This window comes from Papaver somniferum, chromosome 4 (assembly GCF_003573695.1).
Source record: "Papaver somniferum cultivar HN1 chromosome 4, ASM357369v1, whole genome shotgun sequence".
In the NCBI taxonomy this organism is placed as follows: domain Eukaryota; kingdom Viridiplantae; phylum Streptophyta; class Magnoliopsida; order Ranunculales; family Papaveraceae; genus Papaver; species Papaver somniferum.
Window position 1 is genome coordinate 88,666,329 of NC_039361.1, and position 25,115 is coordinate 88,691,443.

The following is a 25,115-nucleotide window of genomic DNA, read 5'->3' on the forward strand; positions in this document are numbered from 1 at the left end:
GATTGACATACCAAAACTTGTGATTTTGACGTAGCGATGCTTTAACAGTTTTCACTAAAATCTTACCTCAGTTGTACATATACAAAAGTATATTTACCATAATAGAAATTTTTCCAAAGAATGAGCACATGTTATGATAGATAAAGAGGTAGAACAAACCTTTAATGAAGTTCTCGATAGATGTCTTCATGTAGTCTTCAATCTCCAGTCTTCAAGGATACCATTCGTTCTATACTTTGCTACTTAAACATAATCTAGTCCGAAACAGACTTTAGTGAATGTGTTTTGGCGTCTAATTTGACATAGGGAAAATTAGGCTAAGGCCCCACCCATGGGTTATCCATAATATGAGGCCCTTAATTAAAAGAAGTTTAAATCTAGGCCCAGAGTTATTAAAAGACACCCATACCCTTTTATATATTATCAATCCTTAATTAAATAAAATTTAAATTTAGGCCCAAAATTTAAATTTAGACCTCCAACCACCACAGCCACCGCCAACCACCACCGCCAACCACCACCGCCACCAACCACCTCCGACCACTACCGTCAAATCACCTCCGACCACCACCTCCGGCCACCACCTCCAACCACCACCACCAACGTAAAACCACCGCCGACCACCACCACCGCCACCAACCGCCGCCGCCGACCACCGCCTCCTACCAATAATATATGGATGTGTAATCTGAAGTTACACATGCAACGAGCATGTGTGTCCAGAAGTTGCACATGGGTATGGCATGAAAGGGTTACACATGAGTACAACATGTGTAAGCAGAAGTTACACATGCATATGGCATGTGTATCCAGAGGTTACACATCCATATGGCATGTTTAATGAGAAGTTACACATCAAAAAAATAGACATAAAAAATACATGTATTTTACACTTTAAGATTTATTTACAATAATTTCTTAGCATGTGTAACTTTTTGTCTAGTGTAACTGGGAGTTACATATGCATCTAAAAGTGAAGTACAAAGAATTTCATCTAGTACACAAAAAAATGCATGTGTAATTTGGAGTTACACATGCATATGAAATGTGTAAGCAGAAGTTACACATGCATATGAAAATGTGTAATAAACAGTTACACATGTCATATCAGGTGTGGTGGTTGTGGTAGGCACTCCAGCAGCTGCAACCATTCTTCAGTATAGCACCAGCCATCACCCTCTAAGCACCATCACCTGCACATCCTACCACAACCACCACACATGTATCTTCCCAGTACCAGTACAACCAACCAACTACAAACTAAGAACAACAAGTACCTTCTATTGCACTTCCCTGTCCTAAACATGCATCTAAACCAGCGACTCCAACTGTATCTTCACTTCAACAATGTCAAACTTTTTAAATTCTGAACTCAGCACACATATTCAATAACAAAAAATCTAAAATATAAGAATCTAAAGACCTCAAATTAACTGTAGCATAAACTGAAATCAGAAAATTACCTATGACGACCGCATCCACAACTTTCTAGCAAACAATCATCATGCATATAAAAGTAATTAGATGTTAGACATCCACTTATCTTGTGTGATGGATCAAGTTAGATTTTAAAGTAGAGATGGGACCTAGATCTTTCATAAACAATTTCTTGAAAGAAAAAGCTAGCTTTTATCATGCAAGATATGAAGTCAGCTCTCTTACCAAGATATGAACCTGAATCTGCCAGCGATTGCATTGCTAAAATGATCCAGTTTTGTTGAACTACCAATCTGATACCCAATAGATATAATAGAAATCCAGTACTTTAATAAGGAAAACAATGAAAAATGAAACGATAAAATTCAATCATGTGTATGAACAAGTAACTTAATCGTATGAGCATGTGTATCTATAAGTTACATAGCTAATTAGCATGTGTAACTAGTAGCTACACATCTACTTAGCTTGTGCAACTAGAAGTTACACATCAAATTAGCATGTGTAACTTATAGATACACATCTACTTAGATTGTTCATATGCAAAAAGATACTAATATAAGAGGTACAAAATTACTGGAAGTACAATCAGAAAATTAAAAACACAAGGGAATTCCCATATTTAAAAATCATGGCAACCTCCCAATTAGACAACACCCTCATAAGTGCACCATAGCTTTTATGCTTGTGTTACTAGTAAAACATATTTCTGTCAGTACTTTTTTTTTAAACTTAGTATCACATATTTAGAATCCAGACCTTAGACTTATGCTAATGGCCGTTCACTTCAACTTTATATCTCAAGATAAAACTTTGTTCAATGCATCGGAAGCGAGATGGACATAATCGACAAGAACCAACTACTAAACATGAAGAAAGACCAACATGTGAAGCAAAGTTAACATGTCAACACGGGGGAAAATCCAAACATGTGCAAAGCAAAGAATCTTGCATTCTATAAGGTGGATAACGGCATAATATGACCAAAGAAATGATTAATTTTATCTGTCTTCACCAAGGTGTTCGATCCCGGGTCACTACTTGAAGTACCAAAAATATACAAATTCTGTAAAACTCACCAATTAAACTACAAGACGGTAAAAAATATCAATGGACAACCTAAATCCTTCTCATTCCTTACAGCCTAATTGTGAAACAAATTGAAAACAAAAATAACCAAATAAATTTCAAATCACATAAACCCCCATAAAAGAAACTAGCAAATCAATAACCGAAATCAGCTAATTACCTGTGACGACCACCACCACCATTAGCACCAGCACCATAAACTTAAAATGGTTCATTCTCCTTTTTCTCACCATCTGACTTCAAATCCTCCTTCAAACCTGCTCCAATATCACCACCACCGCCTCCTCATCATCCTCCAGAACCTACACCTCTACCACCAATACCACCACAGATTAGTTAATCAAACTCAACATGTACATGCCGCCAAAGATTCTTTGTTTTTGATTGTAATCTATAACCACCATCATACATACATATGGATAGGATCTTACTTCTACCACGAAATATTCATACATACAAAAAAAAATCATCAGGTTCCTAAAACATACTTGTTTTATCAAATTGATTCAACCTAATTCGAGAATCTTCATCAATCAAATCAAAATCACCTAACCAAATGCACAAGAAAAAAGATCAAAGGACAATAACATAAATGAATTATCAAACATTATCCCTAGAAAATCAAACATCAAACAACAAAATCAAGACATACGTCGATTCAAAATACGAGAATTGACTGACTTAAGAAAAAACTTATGTTCATCTCACCAGATCTGAATAGACAAAATCAAAAACAAAGAATCAAAACTTAATCAAACTAATAATGGAGAACAAAGAATGACAAAAACCTATTGAATCAAATCGAAAACCTTACCTGAAGTAGCTTAGAACGAATGAAACTTGGATTCAAATTCGATTGTTTGAATCGAATCGGTAGACTAATTGATGATTAAAATTGAATTCGTAGATGCTTAATCCATTCACCTCAAATCAATACGGATCTGAAATCGAAGAAGAATAATCCTAGAAAAAATCGCATTCGCATGAGCGAATCAATAAAACCCTAGAAAATGAATCTCTGGTTTTAGATGGAGAGAGGAAGTGAAAATGAAAATGAATCTGGAAATGAAACTCATAGCCTATTCCATTAGGCATATATAGTAAAGGACATTTTTGGTATTACGAATTTCCCCCAAATCCTAAACTTTATTACCAAGCCCTGAAATTTAAAGTTCTGACCCTAGAAATATTAAAAAATGAAAGTATGGAGTTGATAGGGTAGAATCCATTCAGTGGGGTTTTTATATATTGAACCCAATGGCAGGGGATTCGGCCAGAAATGCTCAAACAAGTATTGCGTGTCCTCTTTATTTTGATGTAAGAAACTCGTAAAAAATTGTGGTGCATAACTTGCGTACTGCACATACTACTCATCTTGACGGGGGACTCGAAAGAAAACAACGCAATCTTTTTTGACTCGAAAGAGAACAACGCAATCTCTTTTTTTCTTCTAAGAAACTCGTAAATTGTAATGCATAAACTTGTGCACTACATGTATTACTCGTCTTAATGGAAAAAATCTAAAAACAAAGCACCGCATGACAATCCGAGGCATGTTACAAATGAAGACAATCATGCAACAACTTGACAATCCGAGGCATCAAAAGGAAACTCCAACATTTAAGAAGTGATCTTTTACTCAGAAAAGCATGTAGCATGTATATCCCGGCTCACTTGTTGAAAATCAGCTCATTCTACATTCTCGCGACATCTTTTTCCCAAATTGATTTGCAAAATTTAACAAACATGTATGTAAAAAGTAACTAGCTTCCAAAAATTTAGAATCCGATATAAATATGAATATATACACTCCAAATTAATACATACTTCATTAAACAATTGTGTTCCAACAATTGTGTTCCCAACTTCCTAAAACACCAGAATCTATTAATGTTACTGAAGGTACAATTAAGAGCAATTTCAAGAATCTGAAAGAAATCAACACCCTAATTCTTTTCTTTTAAAATAATCAAGACCTCATGACAGTTCAGCTATCACTCTTTCGCATTTCTCTTCCAGGATCTTTACGGCTTCAGTGAATAACTCTTCTGGAGGCAATGCCCCAGATGATTCGATAGTGACTGCAGTCCAAAGTTTGGCACACGTGTTAAGTTTTTAGACGATGGTAAAAAAATTCAGGCCGGTGGAAGCAAGAATGTACCCAGTACATAAATTATTAATATAAGCAGAATAACAAAAAACAGAGTAACCATATCCTTTTTATACATCAGAATCAAACAAAGTCACCACTGAAAATATCAGCATAAACTACCACTGAACAAAGTTATTAATACCGAGTCACGTTGTTGGAATCCTCATACAAACAAGAAATTATCTGGTTCACATGGCATAGGACAACCATCTTTTCTCAAAGTCATACTCATATAGGTAGGCTATGCAGTCAGCGCTACCGCATACAAACAAAAAACAGTGATATTTACTGTATACACATTTTCAAAGATATGATAGGCAGTCTAGAGGTACTTTAAGCAGTCTAGACACTAGAGGTAATTTGATTATCAAATCACAGAACTTACAGATGAAATGATCTTTAACACGTCTTAGCGACACGCGTTTCTCCCAGTTTTCCTCTCTAATGCATTCCCTACAGAGCGTACAAGACCGTGGTCGTGCTACAGTAGCCTTCTTTTTACCTGCTTGAGAAAATTAAAGAATAAAGAAACATGTAAGCATCTTAAGTTACAGGAGTTGTACTTCCAGAAAAACCAGGTACTACAATAAATTGTTAGTAACAACACTACTTGAGGATTTCAAATAAGAAGAAAAGATATATTACACATGATGTACTGTTCCCATTTAGTTCTAGTGGTCTACATATAACTAATAAATGAATACAATAAACAGTAATCCTGAGTTAAAATACAACCTAAGAAGTTATTTTTTGACTTGATTGGTTTTTTCTCCTCTCCTCAACTGTTTCATATCTCAGAAGTACTTCTACTTCTCTAAGAACTAAAAGCACTTATTCTGGTTGGCAAACATATTTTAGCAGATTGCTTACCCTTGCCTAGATCTTCAATGTCAAATACTTTAGCAGGACACTTTTTGACAAGCTCCTCTGCCAATTCATCTTCGATATCTTGCAATAACACAACCTGTTAACAGTAAATAATTAATGCTTTAAACTTTCTCTCAGCAACTTTCAATCCGATACTATACTGGAACCAGACGGTATGTTTCTCACCTCAGGTAGCATCCTATACCAAGCTGTAGAAACTGGAGACCACTTCGCATGAGTTTTACCCATGCCCTTAACAGCATGAGCTTCAAGCTCAATTTCCTGCAGAAATACACAAACTTACAGGTCTCTACATGTGGAAAAAGGAAACTATAAAGAAACTGAACAAAGTGAAAACACCATTGGAAGAACCACTTGAGGTTCTATTCTAGTACCCAAAAAATAGGCAGGGCTGACTCTATTAACATTGGTTAGTAAGCTTTCAAACAAGAATACATGTGACTATTGAAGAGTTCGAGTAGCAAATATGGCACTGACAGTTTCGCTTTTCATTGCCGATACTGGACAAAAATCACCAACTGAGCCTTAGTTTGTCAAGCTAAGAACTTGGCACCAAAAGTAGCTGATAGACCACTTTACATTGTACTGAAATCGTGAAGCTAACACCAATATAATGTGGATTCATATAGATAAGGACCTGAAAAGGCATGAAAGTCGGGATTTACCTGGCCAGGACCAAGCTTAGAAATAATAATATCCGGATGTTTAGGCACAATTGGATTATTTGCAAATTGTGGCATTGAGTCTTGGTTGCAGGAGAAGTTAGTATATTTGTTCTGTGGGGAAGTTTCGGGAGTTGAGTCTGGTCCTGAAGGTTTTTCAACCTTAAACTCACTCCCGCCGGGTAGCCACTTCAGTTGATCAGATTTCACTGTACCATGGATTAACATTTCATCATGTGAGGAAAGGATAATAAAATAAAGTTGCAAGGTAAAAAACAATTCGACCAATAAGGTGGTTAAAAAACAATACCTGGAAGACGAGGTTCGCCTCGTTTACATTTAGCATGCAATTTGAATACTATGGTATTCTTTTCGTTCTTTTCGTTTGGATTATCATTTTCTACAAAGTAAAAAGGCAGTCATGTTACTAATATTAGAAGCAGCGAGAGTAAGACAGCTCACTAGCAACACATCTGAATCAAACCTGATGTATATTCAAAGAGCCTAGGGTCAGCCTTGATTGGAATCAGGCCCAACCTATGTGCGAGCACTTCATCTTGCACTAGTGTTGTACTGTTTTTAATAAGGACTTTCTCAATGGCCATCGTTGGAACCTACAAGAGAAAATTTGTCACGACTAAATAAAAGACATAAGCAACCCAGATGCAACAAGGACTTTCTCAATGGCCTTTGTTGGAACCTACAGGAGAAAATTTGTTATGACTAATAAAAGACATAAGCAACTTAGATGCAACATAGAGAGCTAACCTTTGATCCTCACTAGTGCAAGCAATTAAAATTGATTGAATGAGATGAAGTTATCAGCAATATTCCCTTTTCTATATCGATGCACAAAGTACCATATTGGCGCAAATAGCTAGCTTACAATATGAAGCATGGTTTCCTACTTTGAGGTGAAATCCTACTGAAACTAATTGATCATGATGTTACTCATTATCTTAACTATAGATTATTACATATAGGCAACAAATTATGACATTTTGTTGCATAAACTAGTTACATAAACATACCTCTGAGATGAGGATTCTCCGAAATGCGTTAGCTATCGAAGGATCAATACCAATCATATCAAACTCCATGTCATCCTCAGTGAGGCGAACCACTGTAACTCTAAAATTCTTGCGGAACTGGTCTAAACATAGACTATTATCAACACCAACAGAGGTGTAAGCACCAGCCGATTGGACATTTTCCGTCTTTAGCACCCAAAAAACCACCCATCCATCAAAACAAAAAATCAGAAACACAACCACCAAATAAATTTAAAAATCCAGCTGCATACAAGTTAAGTTCAATCAAGTTCTGGAGGAAGCACATACATGTGTAGGAGCATCTTTGTCACAAGAAACACGAGTTCGCTGAAGTTCCAAGTGAGGGGGAAGCTGCCCCATGGGTACATCCGGCATGTTCAAAGCTGAAACCTTTGGCATAATTTGAGTGTCGGGTTTCAAACTTTTACACTTGTTCCTCCCACTGCAAGAAAAAGAAACATATGTTTTCAAGACACTAAAATTTCTAAGAGGCATATCGACAAACACATAGCTACCCTATTTCTTAAGATTTAAAACATAAATAAATCCAATCAACCCAATACTCAGTACACTGAAAACTTAAACACTCGATAAGTAATACCATAGTAAAATCACTCTAAAAGGATACCTAGAATCGAATATATTTAAACTGACAGCAAGTAGTAGCTCTGAAGTACAAAAATTACTGCACCAGAGGAGAAAATAGTACAGAAGATGAAACCTTTATTAGTTAGAGTATCAAAAGAATGGGATCCGACAAGATTAGAAGAAGGAGAAGGGTTGCATCTAAGGTTTATTAGAAGAAAGAGGAGGGTTGCAGCTAAGGTTTACCAGAAGAATAATGGCTAGGTTTGGTAGAATCAGAACATAAACCCTTAATTTAATTTAACCCTTTTCCTTTTATTTGTGTCGCCTCTTAATGGGCCTGAATTTGGACTTAAATTGGAACTACATCCTTGAAACAAAAAGGATGTTGCCCCTAATTTTTGAATCAGCCCCTTGACCATATATTTTTTTGATGGGTCGATAATCTCATTTAAATCTTCTAACAATATCTAAGACGTGTTAGTACCTATATTAGGGAAGATTGTTGGTATTGTCTTATTATTAATTTAACCGGCATAGTCATCATAGTATTGTTTACTGATGATGGTCACTTAACGTACGAACACCTAGATTATTATTTAACCGGCATAGTCATCATAATTTAACCGGCATAGTCATCATAGATTGTTGGTATTGTATTATTATTAATTTTATCACCATAAACATAATGGATTACTACTAGGCAGAAATATAGAAAGAGAAAATTAAGTCTTATTTCATTTCCATTCGTTTCTGCTCGTATAAAACTAATACTCCCTTTTCTCTATCCATTCTTATAAAGTGCTCATGAAGGGACATATATATACGAGGAGGAGGAAGTGATTAATCATCACTTAAATTACCAACTTCATGACACGCCAAGGCATTTGTGTCTTGTGCACATAGATTATGTGGGCCCCATAAGTAGTGGTTGTCAACCGGTGGATCAGCCACCTAATCAATCCTTATATAACACTTCCCCTTGGATGATCCACCGTGTAAGAAGCGTTACGCCGACGAAGCTTTGTGAGTAAAATTCCGTTGTGCATAATAATTCTTGGAGCTTTAATTTGATGATGATCTTCATTGATTTTCTCCCCTTGATTAAACAGTGTTGGGAAAAACTTGAGCTTAGATTGAGGTTGGTCACCGTCGTGTCAAAATTGCATCAGCAAAACCACTTGGGACAAAACCCGAACGAAGTCTCAAATTTGTTATGGTCTTGTTATCTTGTTAAACTTGTCAGGAAAAACCGTGTGCGGTAAAAACCTGAAACAAACAATGATCATCCCAAGAAATTCTATGGATATACATCTCTTTATATGATAATCATCGTTCTAAGTTGTTATCTCATTAAAAACTTCACCATGAAAACCCAGAGGGATAAAACCTGGATGTAGGAAACACATAAGTTCTCATAACAATGATAAACCCGCAGATGTTGCCTCGTTAAAACCTTGCCTGGAAAAATCCATAAGGACAAAAACCAGAATGAATGAAAAAAAGTACAACATGTCGAACTGCGGATAGCAGCGGACTCGCATGCCTCATCAAAACCTTAACAAGGAAAACCCAGTGGGACAAAACCTTGATTAAGGAAAAAGAGTACACGCCTTCAGGTCCCACGTATCCAATATCCATATTTTTCCACAATTTTACTCCCTCTGATTAGGAGCCTTCTCAGTTGATCATTTTTCCCGATAACACTGCATAGAGACCACGAACCATCTTTAATGTCTTCATCGGCTTCTTTTACTTGAGACACTTGGTCCGGGTTTTCTTTTGTGCAATTTATTAATGATCTTATGGTTGTGCCAGCCTTTTATTATCCACTAGATTTTTCTGAACAATCATATTCGAATGGAGGATAAACAAGTTCCTCTTTTATTAGCTAGGAAAATATTTGGCTGCTTCAATGACCATGCCAAAAATCAAAACTTAAACAGCCTGATTAGCTTTTCTCTGTGGGAGACATCTAGCGATCTTTTATGCGAAAGATCAAGCTTAATGGTACCACGAAGATGAAGAGGTTTTCTTCGGATCGATGTCTCGATATTGGTGCTGGATAGAACCAGACTTACATTTTTACTACAGACCCAATATCAGGTACCTATAACATATCTCAGTTAATGTACCATTAGTTTACACATCTTAATGTAATACAAACCACATAGTGATATATCTCCTTGGTTGAGATGTAAGCCGATCAATCTTAAAAATAAGAGATCGAATGATTAGCTTATCCATTTAAACATGTCTAAACCTTTATGGTTGACGAAATTAAAGGACTTCTAGCTACAATGCTCAATCAAACTGAGCCCTTGTTTTACCGAGATTTTCCATCTCGAACTCATGCTTTAAGCATTTTTGTGCTTTGGAGAATTCTTCAGGAGTTCCAATCAAATAGATGTTGTATATTTCAAATCTAGTAAATGCACAGTTTATGATCATATAAAATGGTTCACATATCCCTGGTAATATAAGCATTCACTTAGACGATTGATCACTTTCGTCCTTATTGAGTAAATGCTATGCCATGGTAATTCTACTGAAAAAAACTTCAGGAATTTACATGCAGTTTTTTGTATCTAGTCTTTCATACAGATCCGAAGTAACCACATCAACTAGATGCACATCGAGTCCTTAAAGACTGCCAAACAAATACCATAAAGGTAGCTGCATCCATAATATGGAATATGTTACAAAGAAATCCATTTCAGGTTCCTGTAAAATACTTTGTGTCATTAGTTGACTTTAATTTTCTCACTATGCACATACACCCACCTGTAGCCACTAGGGGTTATATTATCGGATGTCGGAACTGTAAACACCCGTTTGTGGCCAAGAGTAGCTCACATTATCGAGTGTTTGGGCTGCAATACCAAATTTATGCATTTTTGCGAGAAACTGTTATTCTGCTTTGATCTCTCCTGGTTTAACCAATCATACCTTTGATGACATTCCCATAGAGAGTGGTTTAAACCAACAATACCTACGGTAGTATGAGTGGATACTTTGACTATGTCATCAACAATCATTGGATTACGATCGCAAATTTCTCTATTGCATGCATGCCTTATGGAAATCCTCTCATCTTGAGGTTTCACAGCCTTTGCAGAGACATTCTCTTATTAGGAGAACTATACTCAGAGAAATTAGGTCTTCCACTGATAGTCTCTTTGAGAGCACTATCTTTCAATGATTGTGACTGGCTTCTCAAGGAAGCAATTCGATTTGCAATCTCTAAAGATGTCAAATCTTCGACATGTCTTTCAGTGATGAAAACATCAAGATGAGATACATCCTGGTTTATCTTTGTGCAAACCGGGATACTTCACGTCATTTTTCAGGCGATAACCATTCCTCCCCCAAACGGTGGGAAGACTTTATCATCAAATTTGCAAATCTTGTAATAGAGTAGTAACAACAGTGGAATATAACACGTCTCAAACAGAAAAACATGACAATGGTTACATGAGTAATAAGTTCAAAGTGCACAAGAACATCAAATGTGTTCACCATCAATGCCCAAAGCATCACTAGGATGATACAACATCAGTAACTGACAAACAAGGGTTTCATTTAATATCTATATAAGTATAGATACACAGTTATCATCCAGGTGATATGTCGAGTCATTTATGACTACGAGACCATACTTCCATCAACCTGGTTAGTGTCTGCGGAAAATCGTTGTCAAGGTGGTGCTAAATAACAAGCGACCTTAGTTTTCTTCACCACGCTCTTTTATTAGCATCAAAATTGTAACCGATGCTGAGACTAAGGCCTCAAGAGCGTACAAAAGGGAGAAAACACATTAATATGGACTGAGGTCCATACTTGCCAATCATATAAACTTTGTCGATAAATCTTTTGCAAAGGGGGGATATCCACCTACATCGATTTCAGTAGTTACTCAGAGTATTATCGACGAGCAGTTAATAATCAGTTAATAACGATCTTACATCATTCTCTAGAGTACGAGGAATCCTAATCCATTGGTACCAAACTTCAATCTGCGGATATTCTTTCTGAAAAAATATCAACGCAACTTTTATGGATGTGCTCCTCGTCAGGAGAGATATCAACTCATCACTCAAAGAGAATATGGACGTGATCTGATTAGATTGGCATACCTCATACAAGAGATTTTTCATCTATACTTCTAAGCATATTTTCGGACGAAACAATCGCTGCGATTCCATGGCATGCCTTGCAAGGACTTTAATTTACCCCGAATCAAGCAAGCGTGCTCTTGCTAAATCTAGCAACATAGTAATCTCCAACACCTCAGGCATTTTTCAGTGTGAGAATTTAGATGAGACACAATTGGAGTTAACCAATATCGTCGACGATTCTCCCCCTGATCCTTAGGCGGGAATGTCTCATTAACAGAACATCCAGTTCCGCATTACTCTACCTATCAAGGGAGCAACTGGGTGCAAAAATAACACGCAACCCAGGAGGGGTAACTGATCAGGTTTCCTCTCTCGTTTACTGTCCAGCTGGTATTCAAATAAAAGAATTTGCATCGCCATGCAAAATCAACAGTAAACTGAAAAATAAATTTTTTGAACATAGACACTATCTCATTATCAGTTCCAGTCCTGCCAAGACGACTGACAGAGATTAATAATAATGAACGGCATTTCAGATGCACGTGCCATGTCTATTATGTCACAGCGATAGTAGAGCTTTACCTGGCTCGAGAACGGCTTATTCAAACCATTCATTATGCTACCGTCCCGTATTTTTCCACCTCTGGTGGTACGGGGTTTACCAGGTTCTCAAACCTGATAACTATAGTGGTTCCCATATTCAGATATTGCCTACTACAATTGCATATTCTTTCTTTGCCAAAAATAGACTTATTTGCATAGGTATTGTTGCAAATTTAATTCACCAAATTCGTGATTTTAGGTAATATCTCAGGCGATGAGAAGCCATGATATTAACTCTAAATATCATTTAAAGAATTGCGACACTCATTATCGCTCGACTTTTGTATATCTACGAGGCACAATTAAAATACGCAGCTCTTGTTGTTGCTATAACAACATATACAAAGTGAAAATTAAGCACTAGCTCTTTGAAGCTCGTCGATGCATATAATGCACGTCGTAAAGCTAGCGGGAACACATAAGGGCACAAAATATGCCGTTCTCCTTATTGCTCACCAAAACATACGGTGCATATATCTTTTCCAGAAATCAAGCCAAACTATTTACCACAAAAATCAATGGTGAAACAAGAAAGAAAACATTCAAAAATGTAATGTACACGGTTTTAACATAACAGCGACAAATCTCCAATTTCGTCTATCAGGGTCGACGAAATATTAATTTATCAAAGTTGAAATATGAACACATTCTTTATTGAAATTGTCTCGATATCAATTATAGGTCATTTTAAGGACCGTAGATAGAGACTGGCTAACCATGTTAACCCGGTGTCCATTTTTCATTATATCCAGACCCTTAGGTGGAACAACTTCGAATTTCGGAGATTATTATCGCAAAGGAATATTAAAATTTTGCTATCCCGCAGGACGCAACAATTCCTCGCTCTTCCTATATTAAACCGTGAACACCACAAAATCATTGGTGTACCAATAAAGGAAATTTTTATTCTCTACGCTATCCAAAAGGACGCGGAGAAACCTTCTGTTGGTTGATTAAAGTGGAAATAGCAAAACGCTACAAAACTCAAATATTTGTCTAAATTTGGAAACCGAATAACATCTCAAATATGAGTCATTGCTAATACGTACCTCTTTTGGATATCTCTTCGTATGCCGTACAATTGTCTGTGCTCCAAATAACACATACAAGGAACGACGAGATACCTAACTTCCTTTTTAACAAATCCTAATCAAAATAGGGAACAAAGTTAGACACTACAAAAATTTATGCATAAAACTATTCAACAATAGTTAAATTAAATATGTAGGGATCGAAGAGAATTGTCCTTTTCGGTGTCGCCAGCCCCCGCCGGTTACCGCAGAACAATTCGTGATAACGTATTGTATTATTAATTTAACCGGTATAGGCATCATAGTATTGTTTACTGATGATGGTCACTTAACGTACAAACACCTAATTTTATCACCATAAACATAATGGATTACTACTAGGCAGAAATATTGAAAGAGAAAATTAAGTCTTATTTCATTTCCATTCGTTTCTGCTCGTATAAAACTAATGCTCCCTTTTCTCTATCCATTCTTACAAAGTGCTCACGAAGGGACATATATATAGGAGGAGGAGGAAGTAATTAATCATCACTTAAATTACCAACTTCATGACACGCCAAGGCATTTGTGTCTTTTGCACATAGATTATGTGGGCCACATAAGTAGTGGTTGTCAATCGGTGGATCAGCCACCTAATCAATCCTTATATAACAGTTTGAAAATTATGCCAGAATTCATGTTCGTGTGGAATGAGTCGTATGGCAGAATTCCTTTTTCATGTTCGTGTGGGATGAGTCGTATGGCAGAATTCCTTGTTCATGTATGTGTGGGGTGAACTGTATGTACTCGTGCATGACCGTGGTCGAATAGTGGGTAGTGGAGTTATTTGGGCATCTGAAAACGCGGGGTACCAAAATACACCACCAACTATTTAGGTTGATTACTGAATCACTTGCATTTACTTGGTGATTCCAAAGATCAATTTACAAGTATCAATCTAGTCGTATCCAACAAACAAGGATGGATATATCTACTTTAATTGATTAACGTACAACTGTAATATTTAAATTATAAAGATAAACAATATAATACGGAAAAACAAATAACACAGACACGGAGAATTTTGTTAACGAGGAAACCACAAATGCAGAAAAACCTCAGGACCTAATCCAGTTTGAACATCGCTGTGTATTAAGCCGCTACAGAGACTAGCCTACTAACAATTAACTTCGGGATGGAATGCAGTTGAGACCGAGTTAAACGCTACCAGAAATTCAGATACAGTCGCGTTCCTTACGCCTCTTGAATCCTAACAGGACTCCGCGCAATTGATTCCCTTAGTTGACGTCATACCAACTACGAGTTGATTCAACTCAAGTGAAGACTTTAAACCAATCCTCCTCCCACAGATAATCCTACATGTGATTTCCTTTATGATTAAAAAGTTTGATTGAGGTGATGGAAATCTATAGAAATAGAAAAATTTTAGCTAACCTCAAAATCCGGACTTATGCAACCCGAAGTGCAGCCTAGATTATTATTCACCTCACAAGTATAAAACTTGTGGAATCAATAAAGTCTGAGACGAAGAGAACTTTGATGATTTCTATCTATCTTGTTCAAGTGAGCATCTCAACAATCGAACAAGATCAGGACACTCGAGCTATCAAGATAAACAATTACTAGACCTGGCTTCACAAACCCTAATAAAGTCTTTGTAGTCGCTAAACCCTAAAAGGGTTTTAGGAAGAGGACGACTCTAGTTGCAACTAGGACACACCAAGAAAAGTAGTATCGGGATTCAAAGATCCTAGTTACTTGAAGTTCCCATTTGTGGACATTTAAAGCATAGGTTGCTTTAGGTTTAAGCTAAGATAGCTTTGGAACCAAGAAATCAATATCCACCGTTAGATGAATCTTTGAATCTGACTTACAAAAACAAGATAACACTCTGGTTACATGAAACCGTAACCGAACCGTGTATAAAAATTATGTTCAAGGTGGTTGGCCGAAACTAGCCGATTTGAACTTATACGCACACTTAAGACATTAAACTTGAGTCACAATCATGTGATCAAACAAGTCTGGTGTTTTTAGAAATTTGATCAAATACTAATTATCCCGTGGAAATAACTTTATTGCATTTGAAAATAATCGACGTGGTTAGTATATGTACAAAGTACAAATACTATAGTCGTTCGTGAGTTAGGTCAGTCACAGTACGTGTACCGATTTGTATACTATTAAGCACAACCAAGTTTCGGAGTTCACAGAACTATTTAGGTATGTGTACCTTAACTAGAACCGGTTTTGAAGTCCACATAACTATTTTGGTACTTGTACTGGTATGGATACACAAACCGAGTTTTGAAATGCATAACTTTTCTGGTACATGTACCGATATGGATACCAAACCGGTTATGTGACCACAGTTCCTTTTCGATTTGCATACGAGTATGCTTACCGATCTGGTTCACGAGTTAACAGATTTCTGCCGGATGTGCTTAAGGATATGCGTACCAAAAATCTTCTTGTCTACATATAGCTACTCTGCTACGTGTACGAGTACATGTAATACGACTTCAGACTTATAACAGTTTTCCCAGTTTGTAAGACTGATAACACTGTCTTACATCTGAATCTACAATATTTCTATATTTCTCTCTAAATCGATTTGAAACATTCCCAAAAACATCAATGACACATATCACTGTTTCAGGCTATTTTCGAGTGATGAAAATTGAATCATAATTTTGATTTCGAACAATAAATTGTCCTTAACCGAAATTTATCAAGTATGAACAAATGTTCATTAAGCTTAGTCATTATATTTCGAGAACTAATGACCAAGATAAACTTGACTCGAAATTCTTATATATGCATGATAGTCTAGTTAGTTATGCGACATCGTCTTATAGATAGAAAGATGAACATAACTTGAGAAATAGGTGGTTCAGTATTCACCTACTTCTTGTTGAAGAATTTCTCCAAAAGCTTCGGTGGATCTTCGCCTTCAAACTATTATCTTATAAGTAATTTTCAAATGATTGAATGATCAATACGGAACAATCCGAGTCGACATCAAATGACTATCTCATACAAATCATGTAAGATGTTTCAAGGCAATTATAGGTTTTTCCAAAACCATTATAGGTTAACGACTTGAAGACTTCATTTGGGATTCGTGAAGCCAGACCCAACTATTTTCTCTATAGTTACGTGATCTGGTCTTACTTGTTCTATCGTATTGTCTTCTCTAAGATTAACTCGAGATTTATCTCCGATAGGTAAGATATAAAAAGTAATCACAAATATCTTCCTCTCATTCTTTGTGATCCCACTATAACTTCTTCTACAACCATATAGTTAAGTTATTGTGACGTGATTGATATTTCTAGGCTGCTCTTCGGGAGTATAAGACTGTATTATCAATTGGTTCCTGTTCACCTTGATTTATCAAAATACGGAAAAAAATTTCATAGGTACTTATGTGGGAGACAAATTTATCTATCAGAATAGACTTACCTGTGGGAGACAGATTTGTTTATAAGTCTTCGACTTTGGGTAGTAGCAACTCTTAGTTGTGGGTGAGATCAGCTAAGGGAATCAAATGTGCAGAATCCCGCGTGGTTCAAGATGCGTATGGAACGCGACTGTACCTTGATCAGTGTGAGATTGGTTAGATATCAACTACATTCCAGTCCGAAGTTAACTTGTAGTAGGCTAGTGTCTGTAGCGGCTTAATAAAGTGTGGTGTTCAAAACTGGACTAGGTCCCGAGGTTTTTCTGCATTTGCGGTTTCCTTGTTAACAAAACTTCTTGTGTATGTGTTATGTATTTTCCGCATTATATTTGTTTATATAATTTAAATATCACAGGTTGTGCGTAGTTCAATCAATTGGTAAATCCAACCTTGATTGTTAGATAGTAATTGATTGGCACTTGGGCATTGATCTTTGGTACCATCCAAGTTATTTCTCATATCAAACGGGCTCACAGATTCCTATCTGTTCCATTACAGAATATATTGAGAAATTAAGATATAACTCTTTGATATATTTCTTGGTTGAGCTCGCTTTAGAAGATGGTGCTCTCGGAATTGTATTGGAATTAGTCCATACAGATTGTCGAACGAAATATTGGGTGTGGTCGTTGTACCCCCTCTTTTTCAATTGGTATCAGGTCGGGCAAACACGTTAAAAACCTCATAAGTATGTGTTTATAGCAATCCGACTCTATATATGGACAAAAGTGCTATCTCTACAAACGCACCGCCAGTCTTTGATGGCTCGAATTACTTATGGTGGAAAATTAATATGCATGCCTTTCTCTAAGCATGTGATTTTCAATCATGAGTTCATGTTTTTAATGGCTATAATCCTCCAATGGTTACAGGAAACAGTGTAACTACTCCAAAGGATATTGGTGCGTATGAACCTGACGAAATTCTTGCTGCAAAGCAAAATTCTGATGGCTTAAATGTTATCATCCATGCCATTACCCCACATCTTCAGCACCATGTAACTACATGCAATAAGTCTATAGATGCTTGGGATATCTTAGAAAACGTATTTGAAGGAAATTCCTCTGAAAAAGAAGCTACGCTTCAAAACCTAAATTCTGATTGGGAGAACCTTCATATGGCTGATGAAGATTCACTTGATGAGTTTAATCACAAAGTGTCTGAAATTGTTAATGCATCTTTTGCATTGGGTAGGACTATTCCTGAAAAGGACATTGTGATGAAAATTTTCAGGTCTCTGCCAGCTAGATATGAATAGAAGAAACATGCCATCGTTGAGTGAAATGACCTTGATGCACTTTCCAGAAATACTCTTGTTGGGAAGTTAAAGATCTTTCATCATGAGCATAAATCCAAATATGGAAAGGATACTGTTTTCAAAGAACAAGAAAACACTAAATTACTTGATAAAAGTAAAAGTGTTGGCAACTCTGTGGATGATCCTATCGAGACTGATTCATCACATGAGGATCTTGACAATTCAGTCTCTCTGATCACAAGACAGTTTAGAGATTTTCTTTTGAAGAGAAGTAAACGGTTCTCCATAGATATACCCAAATCATCAGTTAAACCTCATGATCGTGCCCCTCCTAAAAACAGGGATACTGTCGACACTGATGATGAAGATATTCCACAGTGCTTCAAGTGTAAAGGTTTTGGTCATTTTTCTAATGAGTGTCCAAATCGTAGAAAATACACTGGTAACAAAGGCCTTGCTGCAACTCTTGATGAAATGTCTGATCACTATGATTCAAATGAAGATGAAAAATAAAGTCTTGCACTCCTTGGGGAAAATATTAATATTGATAATTGTAGCAATATGTACATCAATCTTGATACTCTTCCTGGAGAAACTTCTTCGACCAATTTAGAGGATAAAATGGATTTTACTCTATCTACTGAAAATTCTATCTCACATGTTTCAGGTACTTCAATTTGTTTAGAAGCATGCTTGTCTTTGGTAACTGAACTGTCCTCTACTTTGACATGTTCGTATTGTACTTTTTAAGGGTTATGAACTCCCAAATTGTTTCAAGTACAAATATAAAATTAGATATGTCAACAAACTTCAACGGAGAGCAAGTCGATTAGCAAATAAACTTAAACTTATTCTGAAGTCGAATCCATCTGAGGTATGTAAACTTAACTCATCTCAGAAGAAGTTTGTTAGAGAACTGCTCGGTCGAACTCGCAAGCATTGCTATCTCAAGCTTGTTTGTCAAGTTTAGTTGCCAAAACTATAAGTCTTGATTTTTAGTCTACTAATAGCTATGTCTCGGATTAGGATAGAATGTTTAGTTGAGCTTTAGACTTCACGGCGTTCATCGATTGAAGACAAAGAACTACTAAAGGGAGCTTGTGTAACTTCATCAACAAAACGTATGTGGATACTTGAACTCATCTATCACTCAGAAGTATATTTATGTTCAATCTCCTATTGATACAAAAGTTGTATAGCTATATAGACTGTGTTTTATACACATTTGATATTTCAATCTAAGTTTAAATTGCTTACATATTTCTCGAAGTATGTGTTTGTAAGCTTTCGTTTTAGCCAAGTTCATATTTTATTCTTGAAGAAAGTCAAAAGATGATCATGTGAAAATCACTTGGTAACATCTTACATGATTTGTGTGAGACAATCATTTGATGTAGACTCGGAATGTTTCGTATTGATATTTTGATCACTTGAAAATTGATTTGAAGCTAATAGTTTGCGTGAGAAAGGTATTTCCGTCTTCTAAGAATGTTTCAATGATTAAAATGGAGTTTAGAACAATTAACCATTGATTGGATATAGCACAATATGCGTACTTGTATGTTAAATGTTGCATGTTACTCCAAGTCCGGGAACCATAGTATGCATACTGGTTTAACAGTTGAAGTCCGAGAACTTAGTATACATACCCATATGCATACTGGCTTAAAAGTTCAAGTCTGGGAATTTAGTTGGTGTACCCGTTTGCATACTAATTCAACTGAGTTCGGTCGTGAATGACAGTATGCGTACCCGTTCGCATACTGGCGGACAGACCATGCAAGTCCGGAACTCTAGTATGCGTACCCGTTTGCATACTTGAGTGGGTGAAGTTCTAAAATCGGTTTATTCGTGAACAAACACATTTATATAAGAAGGAATGCAATCTTTTGAAAACCATGGATATAATGTTAATGAATTGATTCGAGTGAATCAAAATCGATTTAGTTTCAATTGTGTCTTGTATACTTCTATGAGAATATAAACAATTGAACAACTCTATAACTAGTTTCATTTGAGTCATTTGAACTAGTTGTGATAAATATGAACAAGGTTGATATGAAAATGTTCATATGGCTAACTTCGGTTAACTATTGTTGAGCCAACCAAGTGTAACGTTTAGGTACGGTTACCCGTATCTAAATGAATGAACATTTCATTTGTGTATAACAAGCTAAGTTCAATCTAACGGTTGAAAGATATTAGCTTGAATATAATAAGGTTTTCATCTAAAGGTGAACGTTGAATGCTTTGTTACCAAGGTTGCATTGATTGCAAACCCTGATTTGAAGATTATATAAGGAAGAACTCAAGCAACTGGCAAACCTCATGTGTGATACTAGTTGCTACTAGAGTCTATTCTCCTTTAACCTAGGTTTTTCTAAAATCATTATAGGTTAACGACTTAAAGGCTTCATTGGGATTCTGAAGCCAGACCTAACTATTTTCTCTGTAGTTGCGTGTTCTGACCTTACTTTGTTCTATCGTATTGAGTACTAACTTCTCTAAGATTTGCTCGAGATTCAATCTTCGATAGGTAAGATAAAAACTAGTCACAACATTTGCGCCTCATCGTTTATGATTCCACAATATATTATTCCGCTACCATATGGTTAAGATCATTGTGAGGTGATTGATATTACTAGGCTATTCTTCGGGAATATAAGTCCGGTGTATCAATTGGTTCCTGTTCACCTTGATTTATCAAAAGGCAGAACAAAAAATCGTATGTATTTCTGTGGGAGACAGATTTATCTATTCAATAGACTTTTCTGTGTGAGATAGATTTGTTTATCAAGTCTTCAACTTCGGGTCGTAGAAACTCTTGGTTGTGGGTGAGATCAGCTAAGGGAATCAAGTGTGTAGAATCCTGTTGGGATAAAGAGCCTTAAGGAACGCGAATGTATACCTTAATCAGTGTGAGATTGGTTAGGGCTCAACTACGTTCCAGTCTGAAGTTAACTTGTAGTAGGATAGAGTCTGTAGCATCATAATACAATGTGGTGTTCAAATCTGGACTAGGTCCCGGGGTTTTTCTGCATTTTCGGTTTCCTCGTTAACAAAATTTCTGGTGTCTGTGTTATTTCTTTTCCATATTATATTTTATATATAATTGAAATATCACATGTTGTGCGTAATTCAATCAATTATATTATCCAACCTTTGGTTGTTGATATAAATTGATTGACACTTGAACATTGGTCTTTGGTACCATTCAAGTCGTTTCTCATAATAATCAGGCTCGCGGATTTCTATATGTTTGATTTGTTGATTACATTGAGAAACAAAGAGATAACTCTTGGAAGTATTTTCCTTGATTGAGTCTGAATTTCTAGTTGATTCTCTTGGAAATATATTGGAGTTAGTCCATACAGATTGCCTAAACGAAATATTGGGTGTGGTTGTTAGACCCCCGCTTTTTCAATTGGTATCAGAGCAGGCAAACACGATAAACCTAATAAGTTTGTGTTTGATTGTTCCCAAAGACTGTCCCTATGGAAAATCTCCTTGGGAAACTTGTTCTGGGCATCTGTGGTTCATACCATAAATCTTCAAAGATTGTTCAGATTTTATTCTTGTCCAGACTGCTGGTCTTTCAAGATAATCTCACATCATCTAAGACATTAGAAATCCTAGATGATGGAAAACAATCTAAAGGAAAAATTAAAGATTCCTTTAAAAAGGTTCGTTACAGGAAACGTGTGAATAAAAGCTCAAGGATATGGAACCTCACTAGACTTCTTATTAATATTTTTGAGGAATAATATCGAGATGGATCAATTGACAAAGATATATTTATGGCTTTTAAAAACGTTTTTAAATCTCTGGAACGACTTGTCTTGATTAAGGAAAAGGCTTGTGCTGGTAAAAATTATAATTTTGTCATTCGTGACACACATTCGAGTTTTGGCAACAACTCAGTCAAAATCGATAAAAATGTTTTACAGATGGTGCTGCAAGTTTCATCCATTGGAAAAATCCTTCCTTTAATCATAATAAAAAGGAGTCAAAAATTCAAATAACATTGAGTATCATCATTACTATGATTATACTTCTGGTACATTTCACAAATATCGACCGGAGAAGATGCTTGAGGATTCCTCTGCTCATCTTGCCTCTTGGTAACAAGACTGGCGTCACCCCATTTGTATATAACTAGGAGTGGGGCACGTAACGGTCTGATTTATATCGTGTCTTTGTATTATGGGTTAGTTTTATTTTTGAATTATTTTTTTCCTTGAAGAAAAACTCGTTCGACAGAATTTTTCTGTCCACCTGAGGTTAAATAAAGTGATGTAGTTCTACTACTATCCTTTTACTGCACTGTGTTGGTTCTTTTCACAGTGTGCGAACCTTGATGGTTGAACGATGTAAAACTCCCACTTTCCTTCTGTGGGTCGCGGTTCATGAACTGGTCCAAGCCCATCAATGGATATAAAAGAGTTGTGGTATGCGTACCCTTTTCTTCCTTTCCTTGCCCGCGCACGTGAACTAAGCCTCTTCTAGGGTTCGCGTTTTCAACTCCATTAAAAAATCGTTCTTGGAGGTCCAAGGGAGGCAAAAGGTTGTCTACACTCTCAAGAAGTTTTTCAAGTAAGATTTTTTATTCTTTTTGATCTTTTTTTAGATTTCATGGGAAATTTCATGGTTTCAAAGAAGGTTTCAAAAAACTTGGATTCATCCTCTTCTAACATGATCATACCTAAAAATCAAGATTCTATTAGAATTAGATTTGTCAATGATTCTAGTAGTAAGATCTTTGAAAGGATTTCTTCTAGTGGTTTTATTCTATAAAAGAAATTGGATATGGTTAGTGGTCATAAAGAAGATTTGGTTTGTTTTGAAAAATTTAATCTTGGAAACATCTTTAATGGTCTTGGTGAAGGTTTTGACACTCTCACAAGAATCTTATATGCTAACATCCATGATGTTGATCTTGTTGACATGGAAATCAAGACCATGATAAATAAAGAAAGGATTCTTGTTTATAGAGAGTTGAATTCAAGGATTACCAAAATTTATATGGGTAATTTTCGCCTTCCTAGACCAAGGAAAGAAAGACCATCTTACGAAACCATTTATAATGGTCTCTGCGGCAAGAGTGTTGATTGGATTGAATGGAAATTTCCTATTAATTATCTTAGTCTTGATTTGGCGTCTTTCGGAAAACTTGGTATATCTAATCTTTGTCCCTCCACAATTGAGAACTCTGGTGGAGTCGTGAGTTTGCGGAGTTAGTCTATTTCCTTGAATTGGGTTCTCAAAGTCTTGATATTTGTGGATTCATCATTCTTCAAATGATCTCAATGACGTCATCAACCAAGAAGTTAGGCTTTCCTTGCTTAATTGAGCAAATTTATCGAGCATATTCTATTTATCATATTGGAAACTCTATTGGAACTACCAAACTTGTTCATCCTTGTACTTTCAAACGTATGAAGGAGAATGCTTGCAAAAGACAAAGATGTGATTCCCTTGACAATTCTTATGATACTGCCACCTTGAATCTTCTTCATCAAATTCACAAGGATGTGTGTAAGATCAATTCCAAGGTAAAATGTGTGCAAGAACAAGTACGTGTAATTGCTACTAAGTTTCTCGAAATCAAGGAAGATATGGATATTGTTCAAGCCACTTGGATAGTTTCCGATGATGAAGATGATGATTAAATTCCTTATCTCTCGTTGTTTTATTTTTGTCAAGGAAACATCTTATGAGAATTTATTCTTGTGTTTTAAGAAGGATAATTAAGGTTTGGAATAGCATATATTGTGATTACACATTGCTATTGCCAACGATTTTCATCTTGCAATGTTTTTAGATTTATTTATTTAAATTGTAAATTTTATTTGGAAGATGATTTTGCAGTATTGATCTTATTGGTTTTATATATTGCAAATAATGTTACGGGATATGTGTGTTTGCGTCTGTGAACCATAATTGTCCCATATATGTCAAAAGTTAAGTCTGAAAAAACGGGGGTCTAACAACCGCACCCAATATTTCGTTTAGGCAATCTGTATGGACTAACTCCAATATATTTCCAAGAGAATCAACTAGACAATCAGACTCAATCAAGAAAAATACATCCAAGAGTTATATCTTTATTTCTCAAATCAATCTGCAATCGAACAGTTAGGAATCTGTGAGCCGGATCAATAAGTGAAATAACTTGGATGGTACCAATGACCAATATCCAAGCGTCAATCAATTTCAATCAACAACCAAAAGTTAGATTGCACAACTTGTGATATTTCAAATATACAAAAATATAATGCGGAAAAGAAATAACACAGACACCAGAAATTTTGTTAACGAGGAAACCGCAAATGCAGAAAAACCCCAGGACCTAGTCCATATTTGAACACCACATTGTATTAAGCCGCTAAAGACTCTAGCCTACTAACAATTAACTTCGGACTGGAATGTAATTGAGCCCTAACCAATCTCGCAATGATTAAGGTATAGTCGCTCTCCTTACGCCTCTTGAACCACGCCAGATTCTACGCACTTGATTCCCTTAGATGATCTCACCCACAACTAAGAGTTGCTACGACCCAAAGTCGAAGACTTCATAAACAAATATGTCTCCCACAGAAATACCTACGAGTTTTTGTTCCGTCTTTTGATAAATCAAGGTGAACAGGAACCAATTGATACACTGGACTTATATTCCCGAAGAACAGCCTAGTAATATCAATAACCTCACAATAATCTTAATCGTATGGAAGAGAAACAAGATATTGTGGAATCACAAATGATGAAACGAAGATGTTT

The 25,115-nt window shown here is 36.1% G+C and overlaps 1 protein-coding gene across 2 annotated transcripts; it reads right to left on the bottom strand.

Moving 5' to 3' along the window:
* Positions 1-4,275: 4,275 nt before the first annotated feature.
* On the bottom strand, positions 4,276-8,164 carry LOC113276097 (DNA-directed RNA polymerases I and III subunit RPAC1-like). 2 transcript variants are annotated; one of them, XM_026525683.1, is made up of 10 exons: positions 7,909-8,164; positions 7,569-7,722; positions 7,260-7,445; positions 6,713-6,842; positions 6,539-6,628; positions 6,232-6,437; positions 5,732-5,827; positions 5,549-5,642; positions 5,064-5,180; positions 4,276-4,607 (listed from the first exon to the last, which is right to left on the bottom strand). In XM_026525683.1, exons 2-10 carry the CDS (start codon positions 7,677-7,679, stop codon positions 4,504-4,506), a joined length of 1,134 nt encoding a protein of 377 aa, XP_026381468.1. In that variant the 5' UTR covers positions 7,680-7,722; positions 7,909-8,164; the 3' UTR covers positions 4,276-4,503. The 2 variants fall into 2 exon arrangements, with proteins under 2 accessions (XP_026381468.1, XP_026381469.1); XM_026525684.1 differs by having other exon boundaries at positions 8,002-8,154.
* Positions 8,165-25,115: the final 16,951 nt, after the last annotated feature.